Source organism: Chaetodon auriga, chromosome 9 (genome assembly GCF_051107435.1).
Source record: "Chaetodon auriga isolate fChaAug3 chromosome 9, fChaAug3.hap1, whole genome shotgun sequence".
Taxonomy (NCBI): Eukaryota; Metazoa; Chordata; class Actinopteri; order Chaetodontiformes; family Chaetodontidae; genus Chaetodon; species Chaetodon auriga.
Window position 1 is genome coordinate 8,424,472 of NC_135082.1, and position 15,733 is coordinate 8,440,204.

The 15,733-nt window shown below is 45.4% G+C and overlaps 1 protein-coding gene across 1 annotated transcript in view; it reads right to left on the bottom strand.

The window, feature by feature from the left end:
* Positions 1-432: 432 nt before the first annotated feature.
* gpc3 (glypican 3) overlaps positions 433-15,733 on the bottom strand; it is a 97,229-nt gene continuing 81,928 nt past the window's right edge. Inside the window, exons 7-8 of the mRNA XM_076738951.1 lie at positions 14,411-14,615; positions 433-2,491 (exon numbers count right to left, since the gene is read on the bottom strand). Coding sequence (XP_076595066.1) covers positions 2,316-2,491; positions 14,411-14,615 — 381 coding nt within the window. The 3' untranslated portion in view covers positions 433-2,315. The remainder of the gene's footprint in view (positions 2,492-14,410; positions 14,616-15,733) is intronic.

The following is a 15,733-nucleotide window of genomic DNA, read 5'->3' on the forward strand; positions in this document are numbered from 1 at the left end:
AAAGTGGCCGGGTTTGTTGGAAGAAGGTGATGTCACATACGACTGTGCACCAATCAGGATTTAGCAATATTTATTAAGTCTGATGACAGTTGTAGGGTTGTAACCACATCATGTTGGTACACTACTCACAGTGAAATCCAATTAAACCACCTCCACACAGCTAAGCACAGATTAACAGGGTTTTTGTGTAAATATATAGATATCTTTAATATTCAATATTAAGATGTGAAAGTTTTCAGGATTCTCATTTTAAGGTGGAGTTGCACTTTGAATTTGATGTGCTAGGCTTGTGGACGGGGTTACGGGTTGAATGTGTCCTTTAAACTGTAGTCGGTGAAAATTGGAATATTAGAAATTAGCTTGCAATTATTAGTTTTATAACTGACACCAAACGTCTTTCACATGTAGACACATGAACAAAGAACACAAAACTGTAAAACATGTTTAGTTTATTATACATGGTACCTTCCTCATCAATATTCAACTGAAACAAATGAGCATGTTACAGGGCATTCAGTTTTATCAACGCGTAATCCACGGTCTGCCATTGGCTGTTTGAGGTCTCATGGCAGACACAGGTGTAACTAATAACATTGATTAGGCCTGCATTCTATTTATGTGTTGCTGTGTTAGGCCTCCGGCTCTCTGCATGCTGACTCACTGACATGGCTTACTGGCACACCTAAATGGAGCAGAGCCGTTGTTACTGTTATTAGCTACACTTGTGCTTTCCCTGAAATTATGTGTTGAATAGTCTGGTACCTGCTGGTTGGCTGGGGCCTTTCTGTGTGGAGTGTCCTCGCAGTGCCTGTGTGGGTTTTCTGGTTTCCTCCCACAGTCCAAAGATGTGCAAGTTAACGGCTCCAAATTGCCTGTACGTGTCAGCCTTGGGATTGACTGGCAACCTGTCCAGGGTGTACACTGCCTCTTACCCAGCAGCAACTGGGATTGGCTCCAGCATCCCGTGACCCTCAAGGATAAGCCAGTATAGTGAACGGTGAATGAATGCATGGATAGTCTGGTTCACAGCTGTGAAGTCAGCTGGGTGGCAGCAGCAGATACACTTTCAGCTTTTAATTAGTGTCTTTCCAAACATCCATCACATGTCCTCCAGTCTCAACAAGGGAGATGGAAACCAGTTTGAAAGCCTAAACAAAACTAGACAAACAATAAAAAAATCTGACTTCTGTTTTAAACAGAGCTTAGAAGAACAAAACATTAAAAACAAAAGCCAGACTTTAAGAATGTTGGAGCCAAACGCAAACTGACATTAAAAAATTAATTTACACATATTTAGAACTCATTTTATTCCTTGGTTACCCACAGTAAGACTACGCTAGAAATTTGCAGCAATGCTTCACAGCCCAGCCAATACTTCAACCCACAAACCAACATTTTCTTGTGAAATACGTCAATATTTCAAATAAACATACCTTTGTAAACATGGCACCAACATACATCTGTACAGTTATGAGGCTGATTTGGAGACGTACGCTCTAATGATAGCCCTTGAATCTTTTTTATCTTGGGGCTGTTACTGTTAAAAAAAATCATCGCCATTACAAAATAAAGCAAAGACTGACGGCCAGAGTGTCAATCAGTCAGAAATAATTTAGCTATCACTAGGACACAAACAATGAGAGAGAGAGAGAGAGAGAGTGAGTTTTAAATAGCAACACAGCGTTTTAAGGTACAGTGCATGTTTAAATAAGGGTTTAACCTCAGTCTCTGAGGATAAGGAGTTCACAACAACTCCCCAGCTGAAGTCCAGCGCTGGCAGGAGATCATTCACCACCATGGAAGAGAGTAGCAAAAGTTTTGTTCTTCTTCCAGCTTGTTTCTACAGGGCAGTAACTTGTTGCAGACTGTGAGTGGGAGCATTTTAAAAAGGTTTGTGGTCTGTCTGTTTTCCAAGTCGCTCCTCACTCGCAGGTCCACAACAAAGCTGTCTAACGATGAAGGGCCCTGTCATTTTGCTATTATACAGAAATCAGTATGAGAGCAGAGAGGAGGTGAGACAAGAGGGCACAAAAGTAGCGATAACCATAGTGGGAGTGGACCAGAGGGCAGGTTTCTTATTTACACGATGCCATGGGTTTATCTAGTGTGCTTTAGTAGGTTTGTTGAGAACATCCAATGATTTTGATTAAAATAAAACATCTTGAGAGAAATGAAGCATCGTTTTTGTTGTTCCTTCTTCCTTTAATGAGCTGCTGAACTTTACATTGGGAACCAGAACTTTAAAAGATTGTCCTGTTCCACAGTTTGTATGGAATCCTGGGGGAAGGCGTGACGGGGGTGTGTGAGTGCACTGGTCAGTGGCGACAAAGCAGGAGCAGAGCGAGCATCATGGGGAGCGTCGGGACCAAGTAGCTCCTCCACAGAGGAGCCGCGGGCGAGGAGACGCCTCCGACCCCGGCTGTGGCCAAGCGAGGGGTCAGCAGCTGCTCCTGGAAGGTGAAGTCGTCCATAGCCAGGTTATCAGCCAAGTCTGAGGGGGAGACAGATGGAGGAGATGGGTGAGAGATAGTGAAGGGAGGCAAAGAATGAAAAATATGGGAGAGACAGGAAAGAGGATGGAGGCAATTAGAAGAAACACTGTCGCAAAAGCTGAAAAACACGTGTGGTATGTCTGTCCTCCTTCTGCATGATGTCTTACACAGCTGTAAAAACAATGTTACACTGGGAGAACGAGAAACGCAAGCTCCACATATAACCAGATGTCGCATGTTATTGTTGTAGACGCATGTGGAATCACACAGACACATATTTTACTGAGAGCAAGTGTTGAAAGGTGGAGTTAAGTGTTAAGATGCTGAAAACACAAAATAAAAATAAAAAACACGCAGGCTGTATGAGGTAATGTCTCAAAATCTGAAAGACACAACCATTTTGACTGATGTACGTGCGTCTTCTCTTATAACTTATACAGTTTAGGAAATGTGCTTATCCGCGTTCTTGCCAAGAGTTAAATAATCTAACCGTTGGGGGAAAAACAATAAGAATATTTTCCCCAAATATTGTACTATTCCTTTCATTTTTTGTAATCTTCAAGAGAACCTTAAAGGATTTACTGCATGTGAAACTGATTGAGCGTTTGGTCTCTATATTTCTCTTGGAAAAATAAGCCAGTTTCTTGTACTTAATACCCAAAAAGTAAAATAAATCAAGCAGAATGAGAGGAAACACAGATGACAGTCTGGGGTTGTATTGATGTATGTAGAAAATAAAACCAAATCTCTACCTTTCTGAGTACAAAATCTATCTGTTTGATCTGATAAAACGTCTGAGTTTATACTCTTTATATTGAATATAACTCTTACCTTTCTAAAATCTTTCTAAAGCGTTACTGTAGAAGTTGGCTTAACAGATTCCAAAGTCCTCCGGCAATACCGTCAGGAGACACTGAATTCAATGGCTTCCACATGCAGCTCCTTTTTTTTTTTTGCGCATAACACTTCTGTTTCCACAGTGTCATTCGTCATACACGGTGCTGCATGTCTGCGATGAAGTTCTCTGGGACTTTGAGAAAAATGCTTAAATGACTTCCAGAGCGCTGTGGAGAAATCTCCACAGGTGTGGGCTGCTGCTGTTTGTCCCACCAATGATGCCGCCCACTACAACCAACCTGTCATTCTTAACTTTCACCTCTGCCTCCACAATGGAAAGGTGCCCTAAAGCAAGGCACTTATCCCATTTGCTCCAATAAGACTGTTCAGCTGACAGTAGACTGTGGTTTGACTCGGAAACTCCCAGGTGTCCTCAGTGTTTTTTACTGTGTAAATATGAGGCAGAGGGTTTGCGAGTAAGGGCATAAGGGACTATGGATGAAAGTTTACTCTTTAGTTTCACATGTGAATCCTGTGTTACTCCTGTATTCGACTGTTTTCTTCCCTTCTCCATCTGCTCTGCATGCTGCAGTGACTTCATGATCACCTGCTGCTCTGCTCTCACTTACTGCTGTCTTACTGCTCTACAGCTACAGCTGTTCTCCTACTGACACTGAGCAGAGCTCGTCCTCTGTGTGTGTGTGTGTGTGTGTGTGTGACATATTCTGTGCTGCTTTGTCTGGCAGAGAGCTGTGAGGGAGACTGAAATAAGAAGGCAGAGTTATGAGAAAGGGCATGAGGATATCAGTAACAAAGCAGTGCTATGGTCAGGAACGCCAACTATGAACTGAGCTGTCCCCTGTCAAGCCAGATGCAGAGCACCTCTCCAGACAGACAGACAGACAGACAGACAGACAGACACACACACACACACACACACACACACACACACGTGCACTGACGCATTTTTGACATAATTCTCCCCTCGCACAGTCTTGGTGGCCGTGCGCACACACATGCATTCACTTTTTCTCACACACACATGCAAGCTGTCGTATCTGAGCTCCTAAAATAACAGACAGCTCCAAATTGAATTAGCTGTCTCATCTGATCTGTGCACTGTTTTCCCGAGTGGGAGTGATCCAGTGGGAGGAAGTGGCTGATCTGAACCGCTGTGTGATCAGAGGGAGCAGTCAGGAGTCCAGCTAAAGCTTTGGCTTGCTCTTCTTGAGTAGAAACACAGAAAGGGGCCCTTCCTTTTGAGTCCCTGGTGCCCACAGGCCCCTGTGCTGCCAGGCACCATCTTAAACAGAGGAAGGAGGCAAATAAATAAACCTCCGAAGCTCCAAACGGCATCTCCTATGAATGTCTTTGCAGTTACGACATCATTTGAACAGCAGCCAGGGGACAATTAACTTTTTTTCTCCTCCTGTGTCCTCTGACACGGCAGTGGGCAGACATTCTTCAGGGCTCTGAAAGAACGATTTGTCACTGTCGACAGCGGCACACTGTACTGCCGAGCCAATTAAGCTCAAGGTGCAATTCGATACAGCTTTTATATACACTGTGGATGAGAGGGAGGGCGGGGGGCAGGCGCGTCCGCATTTGTGTGTTTGTGTGTGGATGATTGAGTGGGGTGTGTGCACCCGTCCCCGTGTGTGTTTGTGAAAAAGCGGGAGACTAAGTGGGAGAGCATTGTGTTGGTGTGCTTTACAGCAGCAATAATGTGAGGGAAAAAAGTCTCAGGCTGTGAAAAAAAAACCCTCGAACTCGGGGGGGAGGGTCTTTCTTACTAGTTTAAACACTTCGACATGAGCAGCACCACAGAAGGGCCTTGTTCTGCAGGCTTTAAAAACAACCCAACAGGGACCGAACACTATGCAAACTTAGATCCCCTACACTCCTACACAGGCCTGGGACTAATAATATCCTAGTATCATTAGTGATGAACACCTGTGCCGGTGCAGCAAAGTAGACAGAGTGAGGTTGAAAGAGAGGAAAGCACAGACAGAAGTAATCCAGAATTGGCTTCTTTTTCTTCTTTTCCTTTCAGGGCCTTTTAGGGAGTAACCAGGACAGTGGACAGGCAGGGACAATTAGGTGAATAGATGGATAACTCCTGGCTAAAAATAGAGCCATGATCCCAACTGTGATTAATGTGACCAACGTGGGCCCTTGTGGCTTTGAGCGGAGCCGAGCCCTCCTCCTGCTCGTCCATTCAAACCCTCCATTTTGAGGCTATCACTCCTCAAAGGACGCCACCTTGCTAGCGTGCCCCTGCTAGCTTTATTGAGGCCTTATGAGCTCGAGTTACGACTCAGGGGAGAGGTCAACAGTCCAGCCATTGATTAGTTACGCCAAGGCTCCGGACTAAGAATGAGCAGGTAGGTTCAGTTGCATGCAAGTCAACAGATGGGGACGCATTCAGGCTTTAACTTGTTTTCTTTAGAGACCATTCCTCAGAAGGACAGACCAATAAGTCCAGACTTTGGTTTTCAGGGGCGGCGGATGTTTGTTTGGATCCCTCTAACAGGTCAAACAGTGGCTGGGGTGTGTGCATGTATGTATATGTATGTGTGTGTGTGTGTGTGTGTGTGTGGTGTTTGTGCCTGTCTGTGCAGAGGAGAACAGAGGAAAGAGGGAGGAGGGAGAGAGTCTGGAGTTTTGTTTTCAGCAGTGCTCGGTGCCTGAGGCTTGTCGTTTACAGTTTGCAGTTGTCACAACAAGCAAACTATGTCGAAAAATTGCAACAGTGAGTGGAAAGCCACATCTTCATGCACACCACAACTACAGGTGATGATTACATGATGCAGAAAATCACAGGAAACGGGTGATTTGTGCTGTCTCGCATGCAAAGTAAACATGTTTCTTAAATGCAGTTGAATTACTTCTTGAAGTAGGTGCACATCAGTAGCTGTTTGACACATTATTGTAACCCCTCTGGCACATGTGTACCTTCATGGTCCAGTACAGTTTATTCAGTACATGTGTGCTATGCACAAAGGCCTTTTTTGGTCAGATAAGTATGTGGAATGTTAAGTCTCCAAACACAGGTGCTTCTTATGAAACGGGAGAGATGGTTTAGATTGCTGCTACATTGGCAGACGATGTGTGCACATAACACACCTAAGCTGGTCAAATTTGATCTAGGTTTAAGATTCAACAGCTTAAAAGATATTATGGTTTCCGAGGTAAAGCAAATATTTTATCACTGGTCTCATCTCTGCCGAGGAAAGCATTCGCTTAAATACTACACTCAGCAAATTTGGAAATTGACGGAGCTTGCGTGTGTGCGACCTTTTGTCAGGAGCCGCCCTTACAGCTGCAAAGAAGACACCGGTTCTGTGAAAACATGATAGGAGCTGCTGGATTGATTGACTGGGTCTTATCTTGTAGAGGGTAACACACTCGGAGCTGAACTGTGATTATTGGCCCGCTGGTCACATTCTGTAACTTCTGTGACTTGGTCAGGGCTGTTTGTCCCGGGACATTGCTGATTGGGAGCTGGAAAGGAACTGAGGGAGCGGTGCAGGATGCTTCTGTCCATGGGCTGGCGGGAATGTGACCGTCTGCTTCCACACCCACAGGCCGACCACAGGGGCGCTCGGAGAGGCTGGGAATGTTGGGCCAAGACAAACGGGACGCCCAGAGAAGGCCCTGCCCTGGGCCTTTGCAACAGCACCGCTCTCTGAGCTCCTCTGGCCTCCCAACCTCCACAACACTCACTGTTATTCTAGGCTGAGGGCTCCTCCCACACAAAGGGCAAGAGAGTGAGACAGAGAGACATGGTGCCAACGAGGACTGAGGGCACAGACAGACATAATAGAGCTGTAAGAAGCGGAAAAGAAAGGTGAAATCAGATGTGATTAATGGGGTTAGGAGACTAAAGGAAGTTTAGCAAAACAGAAAACAGAATGAGGACATTGATGGGGAAAAGAAAGGAAACAAATGGTGTGGTGAGTCTGCATGTAAAAAAACTCAAACTCCAAACTGAGCATTTAATGTGTGGGTTTGCTCTGATAAGAAGGGAACACAGCCAGCTGTCAAATGGAGGAAGCCAACCCTCCCAGACACTTTCTAAATTGTGGCTTTGTGGGACAAACGCGAGTCAACACCTATTAATTAACATGGTCAGAGAAGGGAGGTGGTGTCAGCGCATGGATGACCAGCATGTTGCACCCACCAGCCTCTCCCTGCACCGTCCAGATTAGATTTACTCGGATGTATTTACAGTCTCCACTTACAGTAATGGCTAATGTGATCGTAGAAAGGAGAAAGAGAAGGAGCTTGAGGAGAAATAAAAGCTTGAAACAGAAACATAAATTTTAACCGAGAATTCTTCGTCGCGCCAGCTCTGTGAGGGTGGAAAGAGTGTGCACGAGTGAGAGGGCTAAAAACCATAACAAATCAAACATACAAAGAGTTGATTCTGTGCTGAGGGCAAGGGGCTCGTTCAGGGTGGGGAGCACTGCCGTGTACAGAGGAGGCCTGTAACCTCCGGCAGCTCTGAGGTCGGTGCTGACGGAGGGTCAGAGGTTGGCAGGGAGCACCGGTTCGGGATGTTTCTGGAGAGATGGAACAATGGTGGTTCTTATCAGTGAGAGAGAGAGATAGAGACCAACATGGAGGGAGAGGCAAGAGTGGCTGTGAAAGGAGCCGAGCTGCTGACCGGTGGGTCAGCGTTCCAGTTTGTCCTGAGGGACGTCCTGCTCAGGGAGCCTCTGAGGAACACATTCTTCGGACACTATCTTTATCTTTTAATAATGAGGGAAGCTGACATCCCACACAGATCTGTTTACATTCTCCTCAGTCCAGCAGTCAGTCTGGTGAAGGAAATGTGGCTGGCAGATTGAGATGTGTGTTTATTGTGCAAACGTCCCTTCCAACAAACATGCAGAATTTTCCCTACATTCCTGTCATGGAAAGACAGACTAGAAATACAGCCAAGAGTGACAATTTGGCTGGTCTGGCTGTACACACAGGAGCTCCTGTCGAGCACTTTCACTATCTATCTTAGCCCTTTTTAGTGGTTAGCCTGCGGTTTCCTCCAGCAGCTCGGAGTCTATCGACTGCAGGGCTCCTGCAATGTTCACCACATCATTGAGTTACTTTGAAGAATGGGCTGGAAAGACAGAGTGGCAGCAGGCCACGGGGAAAGAAAGACCAATAGAGGAAGAATTTAGGAGTCGCAGGTGAAAGTAGAGGGTTAACATGTAAAATGCAAACCACCCAAACCCTCAACCGGGCTTTTAAGACATTCCCACAAAATGGCTGCTGTGTGTCACTGCGGTGCTGAGCAGTGGAGCAGCGGGCCTCGAGAATGGTCCCGCTGTGTGCAGAGTGTTTGTGGACTGTGGCTGAGCTGATGGACATGACCCAGGAACGGGCCTGGAATCAATTTAGTGCGTCCAAAAAGTGCCTGTGAATGTAAATAAAGCTCTTGAGCAAACAAACGCTTTTCCGAGAGGCACACACAAACACAGAAAAATGCATAGGCCTACAAAATGAATCAAACGCTGGTGGGCCCCCCTCGTGTAGATGATGAGAACCCAGTCGGCTCTGTGCACTTGTATCCACAGAAATTAAAACCAGGGCTCTTCTTCCTGCCTTCTGGCTAATCTTAAGGGTTTTATCCCTGGATTGGTTTGAGAAAGCTCCATGGCGGAAGACCAACAAGGGTCCAGTAAGAGGGTAACTTCATCCCTGTTCCTCTCCTCCCTTTTTTCCCCTCTCCTTTCACATCCTCCCTTCCACTGCCACCACACTCAGCCCCATAACCGGAGACACACAGGGCCTTGTGGCAGGCTCCAGCAAGAGCGAGAGTGAGAGACTGCAGCTCTTACTAGCCAAGCCTGTTTACACAGATGGTGGCAAGCTTCATTATTTTTGTGAGGGGCGTGGAGGAGGTGGGGAAGGAGGAGGATTGGCTGAATTTACAGAGGTTGCTTGTAAGCTCAAGGAGGGATGGTGGTAGTGAACATTGGGTCAGAAGAACACCTCCAGTGTGTAACACATTATCAGTCTCTCCACCAACACCACCCTTAAACCTTTCAACACCTCCGCTATCCCACAGTTTTTAGGTTTTCATCAATTTAAAGACTTCTCCAGAAATATTACAAATCCATTATGGAAAACAGCCATTGCTTTAAGTTCATCATTAATCATCTGAAAGATAAACAGATCTTAGTTGGCTAAAGAATGATCATTCTGTCAGCCAAGGATGAGAGCAGTGCAGGCATCTCTTCCAAATCTCTCTTTGGAATGAAGATTTTGATTTGCTGTGAAGCTGCAGATCGCCTTCAACTGAGCAAAAACAGCTGTTCTTTGATTTCTCTGGAAAAAATAAATCATAATTATACTGTTTCATAGCAGCACTTAAGATCACTGGTTGCAGAAACATATTTGGTAACATCAATATATGTTATCACAACCAAAGCTTTTCAGCGCTGGAGGTATTTGAAAGAGTTTTGATTGATAATTTATGTTTCTGGTTGGTAATTTCAGCTGGCATAAAATAACAAGAGCCGACAATGCTAGCATCTCTGTGATGCAGTGCGCTGAGCCAAGTGCTAATGTCAGCATACTGTACTGAATGCAACATTCTTACAGTTACAATGTTAACATGCTGGTAAGCATGTCTAATACTTACCATGTTTGCTATCTTAGTTCTTAGTGTTACCTGATGATCGCGCTGCGTGGAAGGTTGAAGGATCACCAAACTCAGTGCATGTCACCCTCTGAGATATTTTTGTCTTGACTTAAGTGGTGCCCCGAGAGATGTATCAGCTCATTTTCAAGGAACGCTATCCCTTGAGCCACACTGCTAGCATTGCTACAAATAAAATGAAAAATGAAAAAACATTTCAAGTCAAGCCCCAAGTTAACACAGTGGTAGCTGCTGTTAGACTTGAGTCCAAGTCACGTGATTTAACTCGACATAGTACAACTGTCAGCATTTTAGATGACAAAAAGACTCAACTGTTCCCTTTTGTTCTATATATTTTGCTGGATGGTTCAGTCCTGATGGAGCTGGGCCTCAAACAGTAATACCTTGGTTAAGGCTGCATGTTTTTGTATCATCTGGCTCTGCTTGCTATTGAATTCAGGACTCAGGCCATGAGGGCACCCAGATTCCTCCACCCGAACACCTGCAGTCCTCCTCGCACATCTGCATCGTCTGAGCCCGTTTCCCTCTGTCTCACGCTAACCTGTGGCACGTGGCGGGCCCTCTACCCGGCAACCATATGTGGACAGCTCTGACAGGAAGCACATTCATGAGAGCAGTAGAGCAGTAGCTCAGACAATCAGCTTTATGAAAGCATATGGAGGAGAAGGAGGAAACAGTATACAGGGTGGATGCATCCAGAGTCAACAGTGTCTAGCTTGAGGCTTTTTTTGATGAAGACATGTAGCAAACACTGCTGCCAAGGACCGGCGCCGTGTGACTCACCTATCAGGTGCTGAGGGTCAGAGGTCACAGCTGCAGTTAATTAGCATACCAGGTTCTTGTATTGGCAGCACGTATGGCTGCCAATTCGACCCACATACAGAGTAAAGAATGTTTAGGTTTCCCAGTGTATCAACCTGTAGAGTTATCAAAGGCGTTTTTGTCTCTTTCTGTTCTTTCCCCACATTCTTTCATCACCTTCTTCTTTCTTTTACTCCCGCTTTTGTTCCAGCCACAAAATTTGTAGCAGACCTGAAAGGTGAGCCCAGCCCAGCCTCTCATCATAAGCCGCATGTTTCACATTACAGGAATATTTCCACTTTGTATTTTGCTAACCCCTGGCGCTGATAAAATGCACAAGAGCCTCCAAAAGAGCAGCTTTACTTGCAGTGACCGAATGTCTGAGTGCAGGAACATAACAAGAGGCCTATTCACACGGCTCCTGCTGAGCATGGCGAGGCACAGCGCTCAGCGAAGGCCCATCCAGCTCAGCAAGAAAACACACAAGGCAGAGCTCTGGGCTGCTGTGCCATGGCTGAGCCCACCAACTGTTGGCTTTCTGAATACTGAATGCTTCCAAACTGCATCAAAAACCCATTTTAACAAGCTATTTAGTCTAGCACTTAGCACAAGACTCTTAAACAGACATCTTTATAAGTGGGTTAGAATTGAGTGGTCAACTGCTGTTAGAAAAAAAGCCATTTCTGTAGATTATTTCCACATTTCCCACTGTGAATCATTTTGCTTCAAGAGCTAACTTGAGTCAAGAAACATAACCTAGAGACCAGTGAGAATGATTTGCTACATTTCATTTATTTTACAAAACTTCAAGGACTGAAACAAATGATTATCCTCACTGACAGACCACTTCAAGACATTAAATCACTCAGTGTTTGTAATGTGCTTTTGTGAAGCTCTATCCTGAAAACATGGCTGCACACATTTGAAGTGACAGTTGGAGAAAAAATGAGGAAAAGGGAATGAAGAGGGGCTTTGAGCAGATTATGTGGAGATGGTGGCAGGCTCTTTGTTTCCCACAGAGGCCGTACAGTCGGAGACCAGGTGCGCATGAAAGCATGGAAACGCAGGTGAGCCCTCATCATGAGTGAAAGATGGTCATACGGCATCACAGATTACAGGATTAAAAAAACTACGCACACAGACACACACACATATTACTGTAACACATACACATTTTGGGATTATACATAATTATATAAAATAATTATTTTTCATGCTTATGATTTCTCCCTTTGAGTGCAACGGGTATTTTCTGACTGCATAGAATGTAACTATATAATCTTGAGTTTTGATTGTGCAATAAAGACCTTCATTCACACCGCTGAAAATAACACATCCAGAGGCAAAGTTTGAAAAAATAAAAGGGAGACTATGTGACTCCTGAAAGAAGAAATGACACAAATAACATTGTTAGTCTTAGCAGCAGGAAACAAACCCTTGTTCAGTTCAATACATTTATAGGTTTTGCTGCTATCAGAAGCTTTTGGTGGCTAACGTTAGCTAATGTCAATTAACTTTAGGTAGGTATTGCTTCATAAATAACATTGCTGAGTCAGCTGGCTGACTTTATGACTCTTCCCTACTTGTGTTACTGTCACCATTCATTTTAAAATATAGCCTTATCCTACAATTGATACTTGTGCATAGAGCACAATAAGTGACTGAGACAAGTCATTTAATCATGTGACCCTCATCAGCAGTGTCTCACCATGAGCTTTGTTTACCCTATCACATGTGTGAAGCTGTAAAGGATTTCCCATCACTCCAATAAAACCGCTGTAACCTCAAATGATTTGGAAATTAACGCTGTTCATGTAAAGAAAGGATCCCATTGATGCTCTTATGACTCATTTTACACTCCCTGCAAGTAAAAGAATTAACTGACACACCAGAGAGGTCAGTGATCTGTCTGGTGTGTGTGCTGTAACCAGTCCACTGCCTGGCTGTTCGTCTGGCTTTGGGGGGAGGGGTTGGTGTGTGGCTGGGGGATCCCTGTCCTGGAATAGCTCTCCTGGCCTGGAATGCTCTGGGAAATGTTCGACGTGAGGTTTGAATGGTCGGGAGGGGAAATGTGTGTGCCTGTGTGTGTGTGTTGCGAGTGAGAAGAATTTGTGATCAGAAGGTTATGGAATCTGTGCAGAGGATGAGGGACGACAGATCAATCATTCTGTATGTTTGGGCACATCGTCTGTGTGGTCAGCAGGCTGACAGCCGGGCTGTGTGGGGGTCTCGGCCCTGCCTCTGTCCTGTCTGCACCTTGTTGTTGTGGCTTCTGTCACCTTTCCCTGCCTGGCGTGTGTGTGTGTGTGTGTGTGTGTGTGTGTGTGTGTGTGTGTGTGTGTGTGTGTGTGTGTGTGTGCTACACCGTCGCTCTGCTCCAGGCTTTGTGAAACCAGATCTGCCTCGTCCATCGCAGAGCAGCAGAGCACAGACAGGCAGCCCATTAGGCCTCATGCTCTGCAAGTTGACCTTTGAACCCCAGTCCCCTGTTTGACCAAAATGGACTAAGCGGCTGTGCTAGGTCAGCGTTTTGCTGGGTCATCACAGGCTATCAGTGGCTATCTATGTATCTGCCAATGAGAAGGGACCCTCCAAGGTCTGCAAACATTACTGGCTCTTGTACAAACATGTGCAAACAGGCGTATATGAGCCTGCAGACTCACTCACACACACTCACGAGGAGCACACACAAATGCACGTCTAATCTGCTAATTCACAGGGCAGATAAGGGTAAATGAAGAGGATATTGAGACTGAGATGGAGGTCAGACCATAAAGGACGCTTTAATTTCCCGCTGTGTCAACTTCAGCAGCTTGAGAGCCAGAGGAGACAGCATAATGACTGTGTGTATCGAAGCAGAACTGCACGGTCAGGCTAACAGGAGCGTGGAAGAGAGGCCATCAGACTCTCACGGCCCAGCCTGCTGGAAGTGATGGCCCTGCAGGATTCCTGTGTTAACCCGGGTTCCTGCTCTCGCTCCATGCCCGGCGAACCCAGATCTCTGCCACAACATCCCCGACAGGAGGACTACTCCCAGTGCCGTGTTTGCTCAGCTGCGCTGGCTTTGTGTCGGTGTATCGAACCCCCTTGTTCCTGCTCCCTAGCTGTTTTCTCCCTCTTTTTCTGTTTGGTTTCTTTTCTTCCAACAGTTTGTAGCTTCATTTGTTCTTTGTTTGGCTTTCAGAGAGCATGTCTGACGTTTCCAAGGGATTGACGGCGGGGAGGTCAAGAGGTCGAGGTGAGGCGGCTACCTGAGGAAGTCTCACGTCTCCTGCAGCAGTGTCACAGTGGTGTCAACATGTACAGTAGTCATGTAAACATCTCTCTGCTGTGCCCACTGCCTGTGTTTGGACTGTGATCTCTCTGACCCTCTGCAGAAGACGCCAAACCTATTCATGCACCTACCAGTCTGAAAGTAAACACCTCCAGTTTGCTTAGCAGGCTGAAATGTAAATAACTTAATAACTTGTGCCCAACATTTTTTTCACAACCCATCTCATAAATGCAATTCAAGGTCATTTTAAGATATCAGCTAGGATGCTGCACCTCATTTGAAACCACACAAGTTGCAGTTAAAGTTCATTTGGATCCAGTTTGAATCAGTGTGTCTAACCTGCAAAGATGCGTAACCGTTTGCGTCTGGGTGGCGGCCCCAGCCCTGACACGCCGGCGCACTCATCCTCATCGTCACAGTCACCGCTCTCGAATCCCTCTTCCCCCTCGTCACTCCACCCGTCCGCTCCACCTCCACCTCCGCCTCCACCTCCACGCGACCGGGCTCTCCAGCGCTTCTCAGACACTGTCACCAGCCGCAGCAACTGTGGGACAAACAGGAGGAGGTTAAAGGTAATGTGGCTGAAAGGCTCTCCACCCTCACACTCTTCATGAATCACTGTGTGGCCACAATGTGCCTGTGCATTAATGGTTTTAACAAAGCTGTGAAAATAAGTAAGGGGTGTCTCTTGATCTGAGCGTGTACTATATGATTATAACAGTATGAGGGGAATTCCAGACAAAAACTCAGCGAGATCTAAAAGCGCTGGTATTTACCAAACTCTAATTATAATCACCAGGCAGGAAAACAGTTTTGTTATCGCTGCCAGTTTCGTTATTTTTGTCCAAACGTGATTCATTCAAAGGGTTGTGGCTGTCGCTCCATGTAATTTACTGTTAGAAAAAGAAACAGTGGGACAACCAGACTGGTGCGATTGTGTTGTTACTGGCAAACATCATTGTCTTGAGTGGTTGTCTCAGGGCAACGGGGATACAATAACACCACATAACATGTGTGTCCAATTGGACGTCAAAGCCTCAAGATCTAAAATGAGAAAAATAGATGTTAATTTTTGTCATTTTCGGACTTCTAGTTTTTATTTTACTGAAACAGATAATAATGGTATGAGGGATAAACAGCATGCAACACAAGCTCTAACACCAGCAGAAGTAGTGCTTTTTCACGAAGATGACATTATATGCATCAGAATCTTAATCCAGTTTGGCCTCTGGGCTGTAAAAGCAGTTGTTGTTTGACTCAGATATTTTCTCATGTGATTTACAGAAGCTCATAATGTGTTGTGCAACACATACCAGAAGTGTTTATTGAGAACTGTGGTAAACTAATCAACCCATAAATAATACAGAAATGTCCAAGAGCTGTACAGCAATTTCATTTAAAATCTCTGAATTCCTTTCGACCGAGTAGAAAAGGAGGGGAAAGAGCAAACTTCATGCATTCACTTACTAACACTGAGCGTAATATTTCAACCTAAAAGACAACTTTCACGGTATACTTTAGTTGTGTGCCTTTAGAACGACACAGAAATAAAAATAACCTAACCCTGTCTTGTATCCATGGGTGAAAAACATGTGAGCGAGCTTGGAGACGACCGACACGGCCGCTCTCTGACCGTCTTTCAGCCTCCACAACATCACACAT